The sequence below is a fragment of the Poeciliopsis prolifica genome, unplaced genomic scaffold (genome assembly GCF_027474105.1).
Source record: "Poeciliopsis prolifica strain line A6 unplaced genomic scaffold, Auburn_PproV2 SCAFFOLD066, whole genome shotgun sequence".
NCBI lineage: Eukaryota > Metazoa > Chordata > Actinopteri > Cyprinodontiformes > Poeciliidae > Poeciliopsis > Poeciliopsis prolifica.
In genome coordinates, this window is record NW_026562441.1 from 93,871 (window position 1) to 116,619 (window position 22,749).

The 22,749-nt window shown below is 38.5% G+C and overlaps 1 protein-coding gene and 2 pseudogenes across 1 annotated transcript; 2 read left to right on the plus strand and 1 right to left on the minus strand.

The window, feature by feature from the left end:
- Positions 1–301: 301 nt before the first annotated feature.
- Positions 302–8,793, plus strand: LOC129351307 (gastrula zinc finger protein XlCGF8.2DB-like; annotated as a pseudogene).
- A 2,916-nt stretch (positions 8,794–11,709) lies between these two features.
- LOC129351299 (gastrula zinc finger protein XlCGF57.1-like) lies at positions 11,710–12,693 on the minus strand (the record flags this gene model as incomplete). Its single annotated transcript, XM_055020192.1, has 2 exons — positions 11,710–12,137; positions 12,222–12,693. Coding segments are annotated over 2 exons (900 nt in total), but the record flags the coding sequence as incomplete, so codon positions are not given.
- Positions 12,694–19,115: 6,422 nt separating this feature from the next.
- On the plus strand, positions 19,116–19,982 carry LOC129351308 (gastrula zinc finger protein XlCGF71.1-like; annotated as a pseudogene).
- Positions 19,983–22,749: the final 2,767 nt, after the last annotated feature.

Genomic DNA, 22,749 nt, shown 5'->3' on the forward strand with positions numbered 1-22,749 from the left:
ACAGGACATCACAGAGATGGATGCTCCCTCTGGCTTTTTCTTCAGCCTGGAGAGGAAACACGGACAGAGGAAAATGATCCACTCCTTGCTGTCGGACACGGGGCAGCATTTGAGCGAACCGGGGCAGATAAGGAGGAGGGCTGTGGAATTTTACCGTTCTCTGTTCCGCAGCGAACACAGAGAGAACGACGAACTGTTGGAGGAGTTTCTGTGAGGAACTACCTCAGGTCTCTCTGCGGAGACCAACCTGGAGTTGGAACGGCCTCTGAGCCTGCAGGAACTACACACAGCCCTCCTTGGCATGAAGGGTCGGAAGTCTCCAGGCGTTGACGGGCTCACGGTCGAGTTCTACAAGGCCTATTGGGAGCTTCTGGCCCAAGACGTGCTCGACGTATTCAACGAGAGTCTGTCTACCGGTTCGCTCCCCTTGTCTTGCCGCAGGGCAGTTATCACCCTGCTGCCTAAGAAGGGAAACTTGCAAGAGATTAAGAACTGGCGCCCCGTGTCCCTCCTTTGTACAGATTATAAAATCCTCTCCAAGGCCCTGGCCACTAGGCTAGGGAAAGCCATGGAGCAGGTCATCCACCGGGATCAGACCTATTGCGTCCCCGGCAGGTCCATGGTGGACAATGTCTACCTAATTCGGATATTTTGGAAGTCTCCGGTTCATTGGGTCTACAGACAGGCTTGATTTCATTAGATCAAGAAAAGGCTTTTGACCGCGTTGAACACGACTTCCTCTGGAAAGTAATGAGGAGGTTTGGGTTCAGCGAGGGTCTTATCGCCAAGATCCAGGTGTTGTACGGTGACATTGAGAGTGTGCTGAAGATCAATGGCAGCCTGTGTGCTCCTTTTAGAGTGTGTAGAGGCGTTCGACAGGGCTGCGCGCTCTCGGGAATGCTCTATGCACTCTCCCTGGAACCCCTTTTAAGAAGATGCGATCAGACATTCACGGCTTGGTTTTACCCGGTTTTAAAGACAAATTGGTTTTATCTGCCTATGCTGACGATCTCGTGGTTTTTATTAAAGATCAAAGAGACGTCAGCGTTTTAACAGAAATCATAAGAAAGTTCTCCATGCTGTCTGCCGCCAAAGTAAATTGGGGAAAAAGTGAAGCCCTGGCTGTTGGCGAGTGGCCCGACGGACTCCCGGCTCTCCCCAAAGGCATGACCTGGAGAAAAGATGGCCTAAAATATCTAGGCGTATTTTAGGCGAGAAAAGTTTTGTTGAAAAAAACTGGGAAAACCTAGAACAAAAATATCAAACAAACTTGCGAAATGGAAATGGTTGCATGAAAAAATGTCGTACAGAGGAAGAGTGTTAGTGCTTAATAATCTGGTCGCATCACAACTCTGGCACAAGCTCATTGTACTAGATCCACCGTCAGGGCTGCTGACAAGAATACAGACGGAAATGGTTAATTTTTTCTGGAACAATCGTCACTGGGTGCCACAGTCGGTGTTGTTTTTATCCAGAGAAGAGGGGCCAGGGCCTTGTCCACCCTGGCCCGTAGAGTCACTGTGTTTAGGATACAGTTTTTACAAAAGTACCTGATAGGATCTCCTGTGTGGAAGGATGTAGCCAGTTGCATTCTAAGACGCGTGAATTCCTTGGGATTGGATGCTGCTCTGTTTTTAACAAATTTTAGTCTTCTAAGGTTTAAAGGAACTCCGCAATTTTATCAGAGCGTTTTTAAATCATGTGCTCTTTTTAGATTGCGTAGAGCGGAAATGACTGATTCTCTGCATTGGCTATTAGAAGAACCCTTGGTGTACGGAGCAAGACTGGATGTTGAAGAGGACACGTTCCTGGGCTAACAGAGACGCTGTCTAGAGCCGGAATGGTGACCTTAAAGAGGCTGATTCGAGCGTCAGGAGCAGACTTTGGCGATGCCCAGAAGGTCGCTGCCGCACTGAAAGTAAGGTCTACAAGAATGATGGAACGTGTCCTGATGAGAATAAGAGAAAGATTGACTGGAAAGAGAAGAGTTTATTGCAGGCATACAAGGATGGAGAATGCCTGCCAAAAGAAACAGATCCTTTTCCTAAGGTTCTTCTGAGTCCAAGCTTTGAAGAGGACAGCGGTCCTCTGCTAAGACCATGGACTCAGAAATGGATTTGTGCAAAGTGGCACCAAAGACTTTATATAAAAACTGTGTGAAAATTCTAAACAAGAGAACGCTTCGAAAGAGGGACGTCAGCGTGTGGGTTGAAAGACTGAAAGGACAACCAATCCACTGGAGGACAATGTACAAACCGCCGATTAGAAAAAAGATTGGCGACCTCCAGTGGAGGATACTCCATGGCGCTATAGCCACCAACGCGTTTTTATCGGTGATTAGTCCTGGTTTTATAAATGAGTGTCCATTTTGTAGGTTGTCAGAGAGTGTTTTTCATGTTTTTATATAGATTGCACACGTTTGATAGTCTTTTTTAGTTTTTTATCGACTGTTTTTAGTCTTTTTAAATGATTTTTACCGATGCACTATTTATTAACGGAGTACGTCATAGTAAAGCGACTAGTCTTAAGTCAAGGCTTTTAAATTATTTATTAGCCGAGGCAAAATTAGCTATATATATAACTCGAAGAGACAAGATGCAGGATGGACCTCAAGTTGATGTTGTGGCTCTGTGGAAGGTAAACATCAAGGCGAGGCTGAAGTTGGAGTTTGCTTTCCACAGAGCCACTGGGAATGTGCAGGGGTTTTTAGAGTTATGGGGATGTGACAAAGTGTTGTGCATCATTTCAGAAAATAATGAACTAATTTATACTGATGTTTTATTATAATGTATTTGTTTGACATAGGATTATTGTAAAACAACAAAAAAAGGAAATTGTTTTATTATTATTGTAAATAAATGTTTTGGTAAAAATCAAAAAATCTTCTTTTTTTCATGGCGGTTGGCAAGAAACTTATTGATGTGAATTACCGCCATCTACTGGAATGGAGTGTGAAACGGGATGCTACATAAATATTCTCCCGCACCCAAAAAATTATTATTATTATTATTATTATTATTATTATTATTATTATTATTATTATTAATAAAATATTCTTTCTACCAATTTCGTTTTCTTAAGGTGATTTATTAAATAACAAATATATTCAGAAATGTTCCCCGTGTTTCACTGGAACTGTACTGAAGAAACTGTGAACGATTCAAAAGTCCCGCTTTAATATACCACATTTTCTTTCATATTTTAATTTATTGAGCATGATTAGATCTGTTTAATTAGAACAAAGCACGTACAGTTATTATATCGACACAGGAGGTTTTAGTTTGTAGGTTCTGATTCATTTTTAAAGTTAAACAGTATGAAGCCACATGTGGTTTAGAGTAATGTATTCAACTTGAACATTTGAAATAAAATTAAAAAAACGTCTCACAATAGATAACTGACTTCAAACACATGTAACCGGATCCGATCTGCGTTGTTCTGGTTTTAAATGATCAGGCCGTGGTTCACCTTTAAAAGGGTTTATTCTGACAAGAATAACAGATAGAAAATAACCGTGTTACCGGCTGCCCGCTCCAAGCCCTACATAAACAAAAGTACATAACAGAAATTAACTTAATAAATTTATAAATAAACTGGATGTATTTAGATACAAAATAAATAATACACACCTCTCCCACAGGACAACATGACAAAAGGATAGGGTCTAAGGGACACAAACATTTTAAAGACAATACCACAGAGGAAGAAACAAAAGGGGAGGGGCTTCTGTTCTTAAAGTAACACAGTTAAAACAATAACAGAGATTTTCAGTCAGGTAGGAACCCATACAAATAACCAAAGAAAAACATTTTGAGCAATTGTGACTTCCTCCCCAATACACAGCACACAGCGGAGACCAGTTGGGTAAATTTCTGTAATGAGTGTCAACAATAACAAAAACACAGTAAGCCTCTCTACTGGTTCGCCAACTCTGGGTACACAGTGGAGTTCCTGACAGACTGTGTCCTACAATAATCATTACAAATGCATTTTTATAACAGGTGATCGTATAGTGGATTTTTATTGATAACAAAACTTTCAAATAAAATTTACACAATATTTCTCTTATAAATCAATAAAATCAGAAAAATAAACATAGGCAGCAGTCAAATTTAACTAATTAACTATTTAACAGTAACTTCCAACTGAAACAGAGAACAAACAAACTGACAGACAGGCAAATACAACAAACTGACAACATAATAAACACACTGACAAACTTAACTGAAAAATAACTGACAACATAAATTTCTGACATTTAACATAATATAATTACCTGTAATGAGTGTCAACAATAACAAAAACACAGTAAGCCTCCCTACTGGTCCACCAGCTCTGGGTACTGCAACAAAACTCCACGTTAGTCTCAGAGCACAACCACCACCACTGTTCAGAAAGGAACAGAACTCGATGACCCACCACAGCAGAGTGCCCGACAGACTGTGTGGAATCCGCAGTTCCTCCTCCTTTTATAGGCAACCAGTAGGGGGCGCCAAAAAAAAAAACACTCATCACAGGACATCCATAAAACCCATACTAGCAGAATTTAAACTGAATCATTTCAACTATGTTACACGATTATAACAACAGACAAATTCAACCAGGTTACACACACATTTATGAAATACAACTTTTTTTGTTGTTGGTCTGATTCCATGTTATTGAACATGACTGTTTAAACATACTCCTGCATATGAAATCCATGGAAATGAATTCAGTCGCACAAACTGTAGAAAAATAGCTCTTTGAAGGTGTAGTACCAGGTTCTTGTCAGTAGGTGGCAGCATAAAGGGGCTTCTGTGACATATTTCTGATTTATAATGTTTTCATCATACATTGAAAGTTTAAAAAAATATTCCACATATAAAAAAAAAAACATTAGTAAATGTGTTAAAAAACATAAAACTTAATAATTAATTAAAAAGACTTGAAAAAATTATACTGTGTTTCACTCGGATCAACTGAGGAACTGAATGAATAGTAATGGAAAAAAGGAAATGAATCAGAAAGAATTTACTCTAATTTGCTATCACTCTTAGTTACCAAGGTAATCAAACAGTTATTGTCATCATCAGTGTTTTTCCAGACTGATCTGAGCTGATCGTTCATCTCTTCCTCCATCTTAATGTTGATTTATTTCCTCTCTGTGGATGTTTCTTCAGCAGGAGTTCTGACTAAACCACAGGAGTCAAACTCCAGTCCTCAAGGTGACCTGCAGTGTTTAGATGAGCCACAGGTACAAAACACTGCAATGAAATCACCATAATTACCTCCTCCTTGTGTGGATCAGATCTGCAGAGCCTTAATGACCTAATTACTCTATTCAGGTGGTGCAGCAGAGGCTCAGCTAAAGGTTTCAGGGCATCAGCCCTCCAGGACTTTAAAAGAAGAGACTCAGCAGAAAATTTAAAGCCAAACTAATAATCACTTCCAGTTTCTTCAGCACAGCAACAGTGAAACACGTGAAACATAAAAACAGAGCAAATGTCTGGCTTTACTTTTCCTCTTGAAGACTGTTTTGCAGTTTAGTTAAATGTTTCTGTGTTTTCAGTAAAAATGTCTTCAGTTCAGCCTCAGAGAGTTTATCAAGCAGCAGGAAACTCCTGCTGAAGAAACATTCACAGAGTGGAAAGAAATCAACGTTAAGATGGAGGAAGAGATGGACGATCAGCGCAGACTGATGGATTTTACCCGGATACCCAAGATCATCTTGCACCGGATAGGTACGAAACAGCTGCAGTAGCTGTCATTATTTTAATTGATTGTATACATTGATATTAATTTAATTGGTGAATCAATAAAACCAGAGCACACAGAGCATGCTCATTGCTCTGTGATAGTTCTGTGCTGCCTGGCTTCATGCAGCAGGAGAAAAAGTGAGAACTGTCACAGTGTTTGGTTATTTCTGCTTGTTGCTCCTTGGTCTGTGTTCATGATGGAGCGTTGTTTACCACTAGTGCATTGCCTTAATTGCTATGTTTAATAGTGCAGACAGTGGTGGTTTCTGATATGAGAAATATGGGCAACCGCCCAGGGCGTTAACTTTTAGGGTTGGCATGAGACTTCCATGGATTTTAGCACAGAGCAAAGTAGAACAAAGAGTGTGAATTGATAATATTGGTTAAATTGATTTGTTTTTATGGGAATGTGGATCTTTCAGACCAATTTGATTAGCACTTTTGCTAATATTTTACATTTTATAGTCATGTGGCGGCTGGTCTTGGTCTTTGCTTAGGTGGTCTTGATTATAACACTATGTAAAGCTATTTAAAGGGCCGTTTCATTTAACTAAAAAGAAATGTCATAAGACTAATGGTCAGATATTGACTTAGCAAGCAGAGTTAATAGAGATGGTTCAGTTTAAATATTTAGTACTTTACTGTAAGTTACAGTGTGGGACCATTATTTGATAAGCGCCATCACATTCTGTGTCCATAAGAATAGCAAAGTATGATGTAAACCTGCAACAGCGCCTCCTACAGTCACAATGTGCAGTGGTCACAGAATATGGTGTAACGTCCCTGTTGGCGAGAAGCGAATCTTGAAGGGGAGTTAACGTCAGCTAGCCAGACTGCATATTTCCAAATGTTGGCACATTTGACGGCACTAAAGTTTAATTGCTGGTAAAATTATTAACCACATGCAGACATTGTTTATTCTAAATAAGGTAAATAACAATCTCTCTGAAAGACGATGGAAGAGATTTCATTTTGTAATGTTTTGCTGAGAATTACATTTTCCTCTCTTGGGGGTTTCTGTGGGCTCTAGTGTCCCTTATAAGAAAGAAGGCTGACAGGAATGTAGTAAGGAAAGACATGCGGCAAATATCGTCTGGTCCGGAAATCAAACCCGTGACGGCCGTGTGGAGGATTGAAGGCCTCCAATCGTGGGTTGCGCTACCAGCACGCCACCTGATGAAGAATATTTTCATTTTAGTTTTTAATTAAACTGATGGGTTCATTGTGTGACCTCACATTTTGACTTTTTTTTTCCAGATTTCCCACAATGCAGTGTGTGCAAAGAGGAGGAGGATCTAAATGAGATAAGAAACACGGAGAGAAACTTCACTTCAGATCAAGATCATCCAGAACCTCTGCAGATAAAACTGGAACAAGAGGAACCAGAACCTCTGCAGATGAAACTGGAACAAGAGGAACCAGAACCTCTGCAGATAAAACTGGAACAAGAGGAACCAGAACCAGAACCTCTGCAGATGAAACTGGATCAAGAGGAACCAGAACCTCTGCAGATAAAACTGGAACAAGAGGAACCAGAACCAGAACCTCTGCAGATGAAACTGGATCAAGAGGAACCAGAACCTCTGCAGATAAAACTGGAACAAGAGGAACCAGAACCAGAACCTCTGCAGATGAAACTGGAACAAGAGGAACCAGAACCTCTGCAGATAAAACTGGAACAAGAGGAACCAGAACCAGAACCTCTGCAGATGAAACTGGATCAAGAGGAACCAGAACCTCTGCAGATGAAACTGGAACAAGAGGAACCAGAACCTCTGCAGATGAAACTGGATCAAGAGGAACCAGAACCTCTGCAGATGAAACTGGAACAAGAGGAACCAGAACCTCTGCAGATGAAACTGGAACAAGAGGAACCAGAACCAGAGCCTCTGCAGATGAAACTGGAACAAGAGGAACCAGAACCAGAACCTCTGCAGATGAAACTGGATCAAGAGGAACCAGAACCTCTGCAGATGAAACTGGAACAAGAGGAACCAGAACCAGAGCCTCTGCAGATGAAACTGGAACAAGAGGAACCAGAACCAGAACCTCTGCAGATGAAACTGGATCAAGAGGAACCAGAACCTCTGCAGATGAAACTGGAACAAGAGGAACCAGAACCTCTGCAGATGAAACTGGAACAAGAGGAACCAGAACCTCTGCAGATGAAACTGGATCAAGAGGAACCAGAACCTCTGCAGATGAAACTGGAACAAGAGGAACCAGAACCTCTGCAGATGAAACTGGAACAAGAGGAACCAGAACCAGAGCCTCTGCAGATGAAACTGGAACAAGAGGAACCAGAACCAGAACCTCTGCAGATGAAACTGGAACAAGAGGAACCAGAACCAGAACCTCTGCAGATAAAACAGGAACAAAAGGAACCAGAACCTCTGCAGATCAAAGAGGAAGAGGAGCAACTTTGCATTAGTCAGGATGAAGAGCATCTTGTGATGAAACAGGAAACTGATGACATTTTGAACAAACAGCAGAAAAACTCAACAGAGACTTCAGAACAAGAAACACACATGAAAGCTCAACCAGACCAAAATCTATATTCTTGTCAAATTTGTGATGAAACCTTTTCTCAAAGTAATTCCTTGATGAATCACAAGAAAACTCACATGGCTAAGAAACCTTTCAAATGTTCCACCTGTGGAAAACGTTACCCTAAAGAGAGTCGTTTAATTGATCACATGAGAATTCATACAGGTGAAAAACCATTCACTTGTCCAGCTTGTGGAAAAGGTTTCCGTCTAAACGACTCTTTAAACAGACACAAGAGAATTCATTCGGGTGAGAAACCTTACACCTGCACAACCTGTGGGAAAAGTTTTTTGTTTAAATCTCGTTTACTTGCTCATATTGAGATTCATACAGGTGAGAAACCGTTCTCTTGTGAGACCTGTGGGAAACGTTTCCGGAGGAAACCTCTGTTAGCTATTCACATCAGAGTTCACACAGGTGAGAAACCTTTCTCATGTGGGATTTGTGAAAAGGGTTTCAGTCAAAACAACACTTAACTTCTCACAACAGAATTCACACAGGTGAGAAGCCTTTCTCATGTGTGATTTGTGGGAAAAGTTTCCCTTATAAAAAAAGTTTAGAACGTCACAGGAGAATTCACACTGGTGAGAAGCCTTTCTCATGTGGGATTTGTGGAAAAAGTTTTACTCAAAAACAGCACTTAACTTATCACAACAGAATTCACACTGGTGAGAAGTAGCTGTGCATTGATTTATCAGCTGGCTGATTAATAAATGTTGATTTCCTTAATTTTGGGACATTGGTGAGCAGCAGATACATGCATGTGAAGCTGATCTGATTCCTCAACGTTATTGACCTCAGCCACTGTTCTGTTCTCCGCTGTGAGGTTTGACTATTAGACCAGCTCACCATGTCATGTCTGCACCCTTAGTGAAAAGCGAGGAAAATGTTTTGTGTATAGATCCAGTTTAAGTCATCACATGAAGATTCACACGGGTTGGAAGCTTTTATTTTGTAGATTCGGTAGAAAAAGGTTCACTCAAAACAAATGTAACTGTTCACATGAGAACTTGCACAGGTTTGATGGCACAATGTGAACCTCAAGATTCTCAGTAAGTTGCTGTTTGGAAGTGGAGTAATTGCAACCGACTTAAATTCTTAAATGTAGCAGGTTTTGCTTACAAAGCATTTTAATCTGGATATTTAGCTGAAATTCTTAAAAATTTTATTCTTCCAGTTTTATATTTCCATTTTATTGAATGAGACTGAGGGAGAGATTGTCTAACAAACAATGAGTTTGAATGCTTTGAGATTTAGACTTCTGAAATTTTGGAGTCTTTATTGTGTTTTTATCCTTTGTACATATTTTTATTTTAATGATTTGGAGAAATGGATGCATTTCTTTGACATGGTTTTAAATAAATTTTCTCCTTACAAAATGGTTTGATGATGTGGATTGAATTTCAGATAAAAAAATCATTGAAACTTTTCTATAATTTTAGATGATAAAGTATCATAATGATGGTCTTTTTCTATTTTTCTGTTTAGTCAAAGACTGTGACAGAATCGATTTACATAAATAGAGACTGAAATAAAACCTGTTTGAAACAAATAGTAAATCAGGAAAACCTTCATATATAAACAGTTAACTTCTCACATGTCATTAATTTGATTTCAGCACCTCTGAGATCTAGAATTATAAGGCTGAGATATCGAGGTAAACAAAGAGAACCCAGTAGCTGCTGGTAGGGGCCCTCCAGACATTATTACAGAATATAAATAGAAACTGGTTTTATAACTTCAACATCAGACCTACGTTTTTATTCACAAGTGTACGTTAGAAAAAATTAATTATTGCCCAAAATTTGACTGTTAGAGGTCACAGTTCAGCCCCGCTCTTCCTCGCCACGGACCCGGTGTCTGAACAACGTGGAGGCAGAAGGACTGGGAATCCTCATAATTAGACCAAGGGCAGCCAGACTCATTAGTTTTGCTAGGTGTTATATTTAGAGGCACAAGAAGGCCTCCTGACACAAAAGACTCAAGTTGAAAACAAAAATAAACTCAAAAAGGGCTCTGGGGCATCAAGGGTAAAAGGGGCAGGGCTCAAGCCCTCTCCAGACCCCCTCTGCATGTGCCTGCATATGAATGCTTGTCTTTCTAAGTTACCATCCAATAAAATATCTGAAAATACAATTTAAATGATGTTAGAAAAGTGGCTCTGCAAACTCCGGCATTATTACTTCCTGCACCTCCTGGTTTTAGCTGTAGATTGTTGATCCACTTTTCTATTTTTTAGGTGTTTTTTTCTAAATTAACTTCCTTGTGACCGACTACCTTCAAAACACAAAGATAAAGTTTTTCTTTCTCTCTTTTAGAATGGTTGGAACAACCACACATGGCACAGACTTAAGACATTTTGATGTTTAAGTCAAAATGCCTAAATGTGCTGCATTTACTTTCTGACCCCCACCTCCATGGTAAGGCATCGGTGCTCCATCATCTGAAACCCAGCAATTTATGGGAAAAAAGAATAATACACTGCTTTAAAATGTAAAATACTTTATTTCAAGTCATACATGTAAAAGTCAACAATGTAAAAGCTGAACTCAATAACTACATGACACAGAACTGCAAGACACCTGAAATCCACAGAAATTAAACCTTCCTGAAGACATTCCCCTCTTTAACTTCAGTATCTAATGGGACACTGATGGGAACCTTAAGTACAAATGTGACTGAGAAATAAAACAAAAAACTGATTTTAGAAAAACAAGCTGGTAGACAAAAATGGACCTCAAGTCTATCTTAGTACAAGACATTCAGAGCATCGACTTGGCTTTGGATGAATGGATATTTTTGTGCAGAATTGTTATGGATTTAATTTATAAGTAAAGGTAAGATGGGAAAAAACATGTTTTTGTTTAGTTTTTTTTAAAGAAATGTGCATTTTGTGGGCCACAGTCTGTATGTCTAAAGAATTCAGTAAAGTAGAAATGTTAGCTAATCTACCACAGCAATGATTTATTAATAAAACACTAAGACTAAAACAAACTACTGCAAAAAACTCAATGTTCTGTTCTGTGACCAAAATTCTTTATTTTTTTATGTTAAATCCTAAAACATGGCATTGTTATCAGTTGCTATTGCAACGAGTCTGCATGTAGCTTGGGTGATGCAGAGTGAGAAAGTGGTTTAGGTTTCTCCCTTTGCTGTGGATCATAACACGAAACAATACCTACATTTCTAAGTTTCACCTGGTTACTACAGCTATGGATGACGTGTAAAAGAACGGTCTTTCTGCCCTCCAGCGTTGTATGCATGAGCAAAATTTCTGAGTAACCAATAACATACATGGTGTCTGCATTTATACATCGTAAAGCCTCACCGCACGTCACTGTTTCGCACCCATATGAATCTTTATGTGTTTAAGTAATTGTTGTTTCATCCTGAAACTCTTTCCACAGGTCCCACATGAGAAAGGCTTCTCACCTGTATGAATTCTCATATGCCGAGTTAAAGTCCCTCTGACACTGAAACTCTTTCCACAGGTCTCACACCAGAAAGGCTTCTCACCTGTGTGAATTCTCATATGCCTAGTTAAAGTCGTTTTTTGTCTGTAACTCTTTCCACAAGTCCCACATGAGAAAGGCTTCTCACCTGTATGAATTCTCATATGCGCAGTTAAATTCGCTTTTACACTGAAACTCTTTCCACAGGTTGAACAAGTGAAAGGCTTCTCACCTGTGTGAATTCTCATATGCCGAGTTAAAGTCCCTCTGACACTGAAACTCTTTCCACAGGTCTCACACCAGAAAGGCTTCTCACCTGTGTGAATTCTCATATGCTGAGTTAAAGTCCCTCTGACACTGAAACTCTTTCCACAGTTTGAACAAGTGAAAGGCTTCTCACCTGTGTGAATTCTCATATGTTTAATTAAAGTCCCTCTGTCACTGAAACTCTTTCCACAGTTTGAACAAGTGAAAGGCTTCTCACCTGTGTGAATTCTCATATGCCTAGTTAAAGTCCCTCTGTCACTGAAACTCTTTCCACAGGTTGAACAAGTGAAAGGCTTCTCACCTGTGTGAATTCTCATATGCGTAGTTAAAGTCCCTCTGTCACTGAAACTCTTTCCACAGGTTGAACAAGTGAAAGGCCTCTCACGAGTGTGAATTCTCATATGCCTAGTTAAATTCGTTTTTACACTGAAACTCTTTCCACAGGTCCCACAAGTGAAAGGCTTCTCACCTGTGTGAATTCTTATATGCCAAGTTAAAATCGTTTTTTGTCTGTAACTCTTTCCACAGGTCCCACATGAGAAAGGCTTCTCACCTGTATGAATTCTCATATGCCGAGTTAAAGTCCCTCTGTCACTGAAACTCTTTCCACAGGTTGAACAAGTGAAAGGCTTCTCACCTGTGTGAATTCTCATATGACAGATTAAAACATGTTTTTGACTGTAACTTTTCCCACAGGTTGAACAAGTGAAAGGTTTTACTCCTGTGTGAATTCTCATGTGTGTCTTCAAGTTACTGTTTCCAGAAAAGGTTTTATCACAAATTTTACAAGAATATATTTTTTGCCCTTTGTGAGTTTTCTTCTGCGGTTTTTTTGTTTCTCAGCATCAGTTCTGTCTTTCTGCTGTTTGGTTTTCTCATATCTCTCCTTTGGTTTCTGTTCTTCCTTTCTCTTTTTTCCTGGGTCTTCAGAATTGCTTCCTTCCTGATTCTGGTTCAGTTTCTGCAGAGCCATGAGAGATGAGTTGGTTCCTCTGTGGTTTTGTGTCATTGAGAATCTCCTCTTCTTCACACACACAACATTGTGGAAGATCTGGGAAATAGACAAAAAAAAAAGTTTTTTAAATGTCAATCAAACAAGAAATCCACTTACATGCCTTTATGTATCGAAACAGGATTTTCTTAGGTTAATCTAAAATTACAATCTTACAAGAATGAACATTAACTCAACCAATAAGTTAACGTTCTATGTTCTAGAACATTGGATGTTCTAGAATGGAACTATGACCAGAACTAGTTTCATTCTGGTCATTGCTCCATTCTAATGACCAGACTGGAACTATTCTTGAGTCAAAATATGATATTAAGGATCTCCAGGTGAGCAAATAAGATGGCAATCGCTTAATCTAGTAGCTTCCTGACAAATATTACATAAAATCTTCTTCCTCCATGTAGAGAGAGGAAGAAGACACCTACATGGAGGAGGAGTCAGATGTTCAGGTCATCTGACTTTTGGACATGTACCCTGACCACACACACGGTGTCGCAATCCGACTGGGAGATTGTGGACCAACACTGGTGGTGATGCGGGCTGTGTGCCTGTAATGGGCGCAGGGGAAGTGCACCCATTATATGTCACCAGATATATATCACATTAAAGAGTGACATAAAATGCCTAAAGGGAAACCATAAAGTAATTTTTAATCTCACCCGCTGATATTGTCAGACATTGCTCCGCTCACACACTCAACACAAACGTTCAAAAGCACAACTAAATCTCAGCCTTTACTTTCCTGGGATTCACAGCAGAATTGGTAGCAGTGGGTGATTGTTGTTAATCGCACACATGCAGAAAATAATGGCAAAATGAACCAATTGAAAATATTTGACATGAATATTGGACAATTTGGAAGATTAAATATGAAAGGTGAAAATGTACAATGATAAAATTATTTAACGAGTTTATTTAAGACACAAGTTAGTTAATAAGTCATTTACTAAGTTTACATTATGAAAATGGAAATTTAGCAGCCAGACAAGACAGTTACTAAATATGCTTTTGATTGTTGTGATCATTATTATCACCTGGATCCACTTCCTGTCGTGTCACCATAAATAATTCCCCAATGAAAGTGGAGGGCGCGGCTTTGGGCGGGTCTAACACTGACCTTCTTTAACTTAAATTTGAGCCCTTATTCTGTCAGAATAGCTGACATGCATTGAGTACAAATGAGCATTAAGAGGCGCTGTCAGCTCAGCATATGTGACAAGATAAAAGAGAAAGTCAATAAATATTTTCTAGTGATAACTGGATGGATAGTAGCGTTGCTGTAAACAAATATTTCAGTAACTGAGTAATCTATTAATTATTCTTATGATTAATCAAGTAATCGGATTAAAAACGTATATAAATAAAATATTGGTAAATCTGCTATAACACCAGTGTTACTATCAGATATCAATATCAATCCAATTTTTCATATTGGAGCATCCCTAACAGTCATTTCTTTGTAGTTTAGAAAACTGACCTGTAACAATAACATCAAATAACATAACATTGGAAGATGCACATTCTAGGCTAAACAATCACAGAGAAGTTTGATAGGGGAATTAAAAAACTGTGTCGGCGATATTCAGGGTGCACAGTGGGTCAGGAGAGGAACCGCAGACCCGTCAGAACCTAAAGAACCAGACATCAGTCTCTTCATCCCTCAGTGATAAAGACTGAGAAATAATATGAATGGCAATTTACAGAACAAATCATACAAATAGGTTAATAAATATTGCGAAGAGAAACCGACTCAGAGACAGTGCAATAATATTAGCCTGCATGATCTTTTCCTCTCAGGTTAGGGCTCTGCTTTGCTGCACAAGCATCAGCCTTTTCCCTGCAATAAGCTTCTAGCTATTTTTATTACTTATTAGCCATGTTTAGGACCCTGAATGCAGGAAGTCAATGTAAGACCACATTGTAATGATGCCTCACATGCTACTAGCAGCATTTAGGCTAACATTAGCATTTTGGCTCATTTTAGATTATACACTAATTTTAACAAACTGAATGGAGGAAGTCCATGTTAGTCAACATGCTTGTGACTTTCCACAGGTTATTGACTATAATTCAGTTTAGCTTAGTATTGATGCTGATTGTTAGAATCAGAGCGCTGGGTCCAAACTGGGGCCACACTTTAGCAGGCCCTGGTTACATTTCTCCAGGGATTTTCTATTTTTACTTAATTTAAGCAGATTCTTTAAATATGTCTACGAACAGAACGATTATTTATCTGTAAAAACTCTCTTTAACCTCACTAATCAGTAAACCGTGAAGCTGTTTCGTACCTATCCGGTGCAAGATGATCTTGGGTATCCGGGTAAAATCCATCAGTCTGCGCTGATCGTCCATCTCTTCCTCCATCTTAACGTTGATTTCTTTCCACTCTGTGAATGTTTCTTCAGCAGGAGTTTCCTGCTGCTTGATAAACTCTCTGAGGCTGAACTGAAGACATTTTCACTGAAAACACGGAAAAAATTAGTTGAACCTCAAACTCTTCTTCAACAACCGTCTATCAAAGGAAAAGCTAAAGCGAGCCCGCGTGCTCTGTTTTCATCTTTCCCGCTTTCTTCTTCTTCTTCTTCTTTTTTTCATGGCGGTTGGCAAGAAACTTATTGATGTGAATTACCGCCATCTACTGGAATGGAGTGTGAAACGGGATGCTACATAAATATTCTCCCGCACCCAAAAAATTATTATTATTATTATTATTATTATTATTATTATTATTATTATTATTATTATTATTATTATTATTATTATTATTATTATTATTATTATTATTATTATAAATAAAATATTCTTTCTACCAATTTCGTTTTCTTAAGGTGATTTATTAAATAAAAAATATATTCAGAAATGTTCCCCGTGTTTCACTGGAACTGTACTGAAGAAACTGAACGATTCAAAAGTTCCGCTTTAATATACCACATTTTCTTTCATATTTTAATTTATTGAGCATGATTAGATCTGTTTAATTAGAACAAAGCACGTACAGTTATTATATCGACACAGGAGGTTTTAGTTTGTAGGTTCTGATTCATTTTTAAAGTTAAACAGTATGAAGCCACATGTGGTTTAGAGTAATGTATTCAACTTGAACATTTGAAATAAAATTAAAAAAAACGTCTCACAATAGATAACTGACTTCAAACACACATTTATGAAATACAATTTTTTTGTTGTTGGTCTGATTCCATGTTATTGAACATGACTGTTTAAACATACTCCTGCATATGAAATCCATGGAAATGAATTCAGTCGCACAGACTGTAGAAAAATAGCTCTTTGAAGGTGTAGTACCAGGTTCTTGTCAGTAGGTGGCAGCATAAAGGGGCTTCTGTGTCACATTTCTGATTTAAAATGTTTTTATTATACATTGAAAGTTTAATATAAACATTTTACATATATTTTAAAAAACGTTAGTAAATGCGTTTAAAAAAACATAAAACTTAATAATTAATTAAAATGACTTGAAAAAATTATACTGTGTTTCACTCGGATCAACTGAGGAACTGAATGAATAGTAATGGAAAAAAGGAAATGAATCAGAAAGAATTTACTCTAATTTGCTATCACTCTTAGTTACCAAGGTAATCAATCAGTTATTGTCATCATCAGTGTTTTTCCAGACTGATCTGAGCTGATCGTTCATCTCTTCCTCCATCTTAACGTTGATTCATTTCCACTCTGTGGATGTTTCTTCAGCAGGAGTTCTGACTAAACCACAGGAGTCAAACTCCAGTCCTCAAGGTGACCTGCAGTGTTTAGATGAGCCACAGGTACAAAACACTGCAATGAAATCACCATAATTACCTCCTCCTTGTGTGGATCAGATCTGCAGAGCCTTAATGACCTAATTACTCTATTCAGGTGGTGCAGCAGAGGCTCAGCTAAAGGTTTCAGGGCATCAGCCCTCCAGGACTTTAAAAGAAGAGACTCAGCAGAAAATTTAAAGCCAAACTAATAATCACTTCCAGTTTCTTCAGCACAGCAACAGTGAAACACGTGAAAAATAAAAACAGAGCAAATGTCTGGCTTTACTTTTCCTCTTGAAGACTGTTTTGCAGTTTAGTTAAATGTTTCTGTGTTTTCAGTAAAAATGTCTTCAGTTCAGCCTCAGAGAGTTTATCAAGCAGCAGGAAACTCCTGCTGAAGAAACATTCACAGAGTGGAAAGAAATCAACGTTAAGATGGAGGAAGAGAAGGACGATCAGCGCAGACTGATGGATTTTACCCGGATACCCAAGATCATCTTGCACCGGATAGGTACGAAACAGCTGCAGTAGCTGTCATTATTTTAATTGATATACATTGATATTAATTTAATTGGTGAATCAATAAAACCAGAGCACACAGAGCATGCTCATTGCTCTGTGATAGTTCTGTGCTGCCTGGCTTCATGCAGGAGGAGAAAAACTGAGAACTGTCACAGTGTTTGGTTATTTCTGCTTGTTGCTCCTTGGTCTGTGTTCATGATGGAGCGTTGTTTACCACTAGTGCATTGCCTTAATTGCTATGTTTAATAGTGCAGACAATGGTGGTTTCTGATATGAGAAATATGGGCAACCGCCCAGGGCGTTAACTTTTAGGGTTGGCATGAGACTTCCATGGATTGTAGCACAGAGCAAAGTAGAACAAAGAGTTTGAATTGATAATATTGGTTAATTGATTTGTTTTTATGGGAATGTGGATCTTTCAGACCAATTTTATTAGCACTTTTGCTAATATTTCACATTTTATAGTCATGTGGCGGCTGGTCTTGGTCTCTGCTTAGATGGTCTTGACTATAACACTATGTAAAGCTATTTAAAGGGCCGTTTCATTTAACTAAAAAGAAATGTCATAATACTAATGGTCAGATATTGACTTAGCAAGCAGAGTTAATAGAGACGGTTCAGTTTAAATATTTAGTACTTTACTGTAAGTTACAGTGTGGGACCATTATTTGATAAGCGCCATCATATTCTGTGTCCATAAGAATAGCAAAGTATGATGTAAACCTGCAACAGCGCCTCCTACAGTCACAATGTGCAGTGGTCACAGAATATGGTGTAACGTCCCTGTTGGCGAGAAGCGAATCTTGAAGGGGAGTTAACGTCAGCTAGCCAGACTGCATATTTCCAAATGTTGGCACATTTGACGGCACTAAAGTTTAATTGCTGGTAAAATTATTAACCACATGCAGACATTGTTTATTCTAAATAAGGTAAATAACAATCTCTCTGAAAGACGATGGAAGAGATTTCATTTTGTAATGTTTTGCTGAGAATTACATTTTCCCCTCCTGGGGGTTTCTGTGGGCTCTAGTGTCCCTTATAAGAAAGAAGGCTGACAGGAATGTAGTAAGGAAAGACATGCGGCAAATATCGTCGGGTCCGGAAATCAAACCCCTGACGGCTGTGTGGAGGACTGAAGGCCTCGAATCGTTGGTTGCGCTACTACAGCACGCCCCCTGATGAAGAATATTTTCATTTCAGTTTTTGTTAAACTGAAGAGTTCATTGTGTGACCTCATATTCTGACTTTTTTGTCCAGATCTCCCACAATGCAGTGTGTGCAAAGAGGAGGAGGATCTAAATGAGCTCAGAAACCCGGAGAGAAACTTCACTTCAGATCAAGATCATCCAGAACCTCTGCAGATAAAACTGGAACAAGAGGAACCAGAACCTCTGCAGATAAAACTGGAACAAGAGGAACCAGAACCTCTGCAGATAAACTGGAACAAGAGGAACCAGAACCTCTGCAGATGAAACTGGAACAAGATGAACCAGAACCTCTGCATATGAAACTGGATCAAGAGGAACCAGAACCTCTGCAGATGAAACTGGATCAAGAGGAACCAGAACCTCTGCAGATAAAACGGATCAAGAGGAACCAGAACCTCTGCAGATAAAACTGGAACAAGAGGAACCAGAACCTCTGCAGATCAAAGAGGAAGAGGAGCAACTTTGCATTAGTCAGGATGAAGAGCATCTTGTGATGAAACAGGAAACTGATGACATTTTGAACAAACAGCAGAAAAACTCAACAGAGACTTCAGAACAAGAAACGCACATGAAAGCTCAACCAGACCAAAATCTATATTCTTGTAAAATTTGTGATGAATCCTTTTCTCGAAATAGTTCCTTGATGAATCACAAGAAAACTCACATGGCTAAAAAACCGTTCACTTGTCCAGCTTGTGGAAAACGTTTCCGTCTAAACGACTCTTTAAAAGACACAAGAGAATTCACTCGGGTGAGAAACCTTACACCTGCACAACCTGTGGGAAAAGTTTTTTGTTTAAATCTCATTTACTTGCTCATATTGAGATTCATACAGGTGAGAAATCTTTCTCTTGTGAGACCTGTGGGAAAAGTTTCACTCGAAAGCAAAGTTTAACTGTTCACATGAGATGTCACACGGGTGAGAAGGTTCTCAATTGTGGCACTTGTGGAAGAAATTGTTTGACAAGATCTCATTTAGTTCAACACATGAGATCTCACACAGGTGAGAAACCTTTCTCATGTGGGATTTGTGGAAAAAGTTTCACTCAAAAACAGAACTTAACTTTTCACAACAGAATTCACACAGGTGAGAAACCTTTCTCATGTGGGGCCTGTGGAAAATGTTTCACTTATAAAAAAAGTTTAAAACTTCACGTGAGAATTCACACTGGTGAGAAGCCTTTCTCATGCGAGATTTGTAGAAAAAGTTTCACTCATAAAACCAGCTTAACTGCTCACATGGTAACTCATACAGGTGAGAAGCCTTTCTATGTGGAACTTGTGGGAAATGTTTCCCTTATGAAAAAAGTTTAAATTCTCACATGAGAACTCACACAGGGGAGAAGCCTTTCTCATGTGGGATTTGTGAAAAGGGTTTCAGTCAAAAACAGCACTTAACTTCTCACAACAGAATTCACACAGGTGAGAAGCCTTTCTCATGTGTGATTTGTGGGAAAAGTTTCCCTTATAAAAAAGTTTAGAACGTCACAGGAGAATTCATACTGGTGAGAAGCCTTTCTCATGTGGGATTTGTGAAAAAGGTTTCACTCAAAAAAACAACTTAACTTCTCACAACAGAATTCACACTGGTGAGAAAGTAGCTGTGCATTGATTTATCAGCTGGCTGATTAATAAATGTTGATTTTCTTAATTTTGGGACATTGGTGAGCAGCAGATACATGCATGTGAAGCTGATCTGATTCCTCAATGTTATTGACCTCAGCCACTGTTCTGTTCTCCGCTGTGAGGTTTGACTATTAGACCAGCTCACCATGTCATGTCTGCACCCTTAGTGAAAAGCGAGGAAAATGTTTTGTGTACAGATCCAGTTTAAGTCATCACATGAAGATTCACACGGGTTGGAAGCTTTTATTTTGTAGATTCAATAGAAAAAGGTTCACTCAAAACAAATGTAACTGTTCACATGAGAACTCGCACAGGTTTGATGGCACAATGTGAACCTCAAGATTCTCAGTAAGTTGCTGTTTGGAAGTGGAGTAATTGCAACCGACTTGGATTTTATTCTGGCAGTTTTATTTCTATTTTATTTAATCAGACTCAGGGAGAGATTGTCTCTAAAGAAACGATGACTTTAAATGATTTGAGAGTTAGACTTCTAAAATGTTGGAAACTTTATTGTGTTTTTATTCTTTGTACTTGTTTATTTTATTTCAATGATTTGGAGAAATGGATGCATTCTTTGACATGGTTTTAATAATTTTCCTGCTTAGAAAATGTATTGATGAGATGAATTGAATTTCAGATTGAAACTATTTATATAATTTTAAAAAATAAACTATTATAATGATGATCTTTTTCTTTTTTCCTGTTTAGTAGAAAACTGTGTGAAAGACTAGATTTACATAATTATAGAGGTTGGAATAAAACCTGTTTAAAACAAAAGTAAATCAGGAAAACCTTCATATACATAAACAGCAGCAGTCCACAGAGATCATCTCTTCCTCAACGTTGCATACATTCTAATAAAGTCGATATTCTTTTCATTCAACACTTAACAGACTGAGTTCTATATTTATACAAATAAGAGATAAAACAAAATGAGCCATAATTTAACAAAGAATGAACCTAAATAATCAAAACTTTAAAATTCAAAGCAAGTACAATTAATCATTTTTTAAACAACCTTCAGTACTTAAACTGGTGAGTTAGAAGTGAAGGAGTCATGGAACATAAACTATATTTTGATCTTATATAATAGTAAAGGTCAGGGTTTATCATTCTATTTATTTAATATTCCTGCTGGAACAATGTTCTTCCTCTGTATTTTCTTTTGAAGTATTTGGTGAATTACTGAGTAACTGATCATAACACCTAATTCAATATTCAGTGTCTCCTCAGACTGACAAAAGTATAACAGTTATGTGAATATTCTGGTATTTTAAAGAGAATTTCTGAAAATATTGATACCAATAAGGAGTTTGGTTTAGAGGCCAAATTTACCACAAGGGCCAATGTGATCGGTTTCATGACGACACTTAAAAAAGAATGAAACAAAACGACAGATCAATATTTTATAGTTTGATATAATAAATGAGCCAAAGAGCCTCTTGAGTCTCCAGAGATCCAGGTTGCAGAAACCTGGCAGATTGAACAGCAGCTAAAAGTGCAGCAATTTATTAAAGTAAAATTAGGAAGGTTAAATAAATCTACCTCTAAATATTAACTAAAGGCTTTAAATTTAAACCACCAGAACAATAAAAGCATCCTGGTTAACTTCATACTTATCTGAAATATCTTTATAAAAAATAGAAAATATATATGTGACTTTCACTCAATCAGGATTTTATTAGTTATTGCAAGAACAACAAAACATCATCAGTGTTTTCTCCAGACTGATCTATTGTAACTAAACCACAGGTGTCAAACTCCAGTCCTCAAGGTGACCTGCAGTGTTTAGATGAGCCACAGGTACAAAACACTGCAATGAAATCACCATAATTACTCCTCCTTGTGTGGATCAGATCTGCAGAGCCTTAATGACCTAATTACTCTATTCAGGTGGTGCAGCAGAGGCTCAGCTAAAGGTTTCAGGGCATCAGCCCTCAGGACTTTAAAAGAAGAGACTCAGCAGAAAATTTAAAGCCAAACTAATAATCACTTCCAGTTTCTTCAGCACAGCAACAGTGAAACACGTGAAAAATAAAAACAGAGCAAATGTCTGGCTTTACTTTTCCTCTTGAAGACTGTTTTGCAGTTTAGTTAAATGTTTCTGTGTTTTCAGTGAAAATGTCTTCAGTTCAGCTCAGAGAGTTTATCAAGCAGCAGGAAACTCCTGCTGAAGAAACATTCACAGAGTGGAAAGAAATCAACGTTAAGCTGGAGGAAGAGATGGACGATCAGCGCAGACTGATGGATTTTACCCGGATACCCAAGATCATCTTGCAGCGGATAGGTACGAAACAGCTGCAGTAGCTGTCATTATTTTAATTGATTGTATACATTGATATTAATTTAATTGGTGAATCAATAAAACCAGAGCACACAGAGCATGCTCATTGCTCTGTGATAGTTCTGTGCTGCCTGGCTTCATTCAGCAGGAGAAAAAGTGAGAACTGTCACAGTGTTTGGTTATTTCTGCTTGTTGCTCCTTGGTCTGTGTTCTTGATGGAGCGTTGTTTACCACTAGTGCATTGCCTTAATTGCTATGTTTAATAGTGCAGACAGTGGTGGTTTCTGATATGAGCAATATGGCAACCGCCCAGGGCGTTAACTTTTAGGGTTGGCATG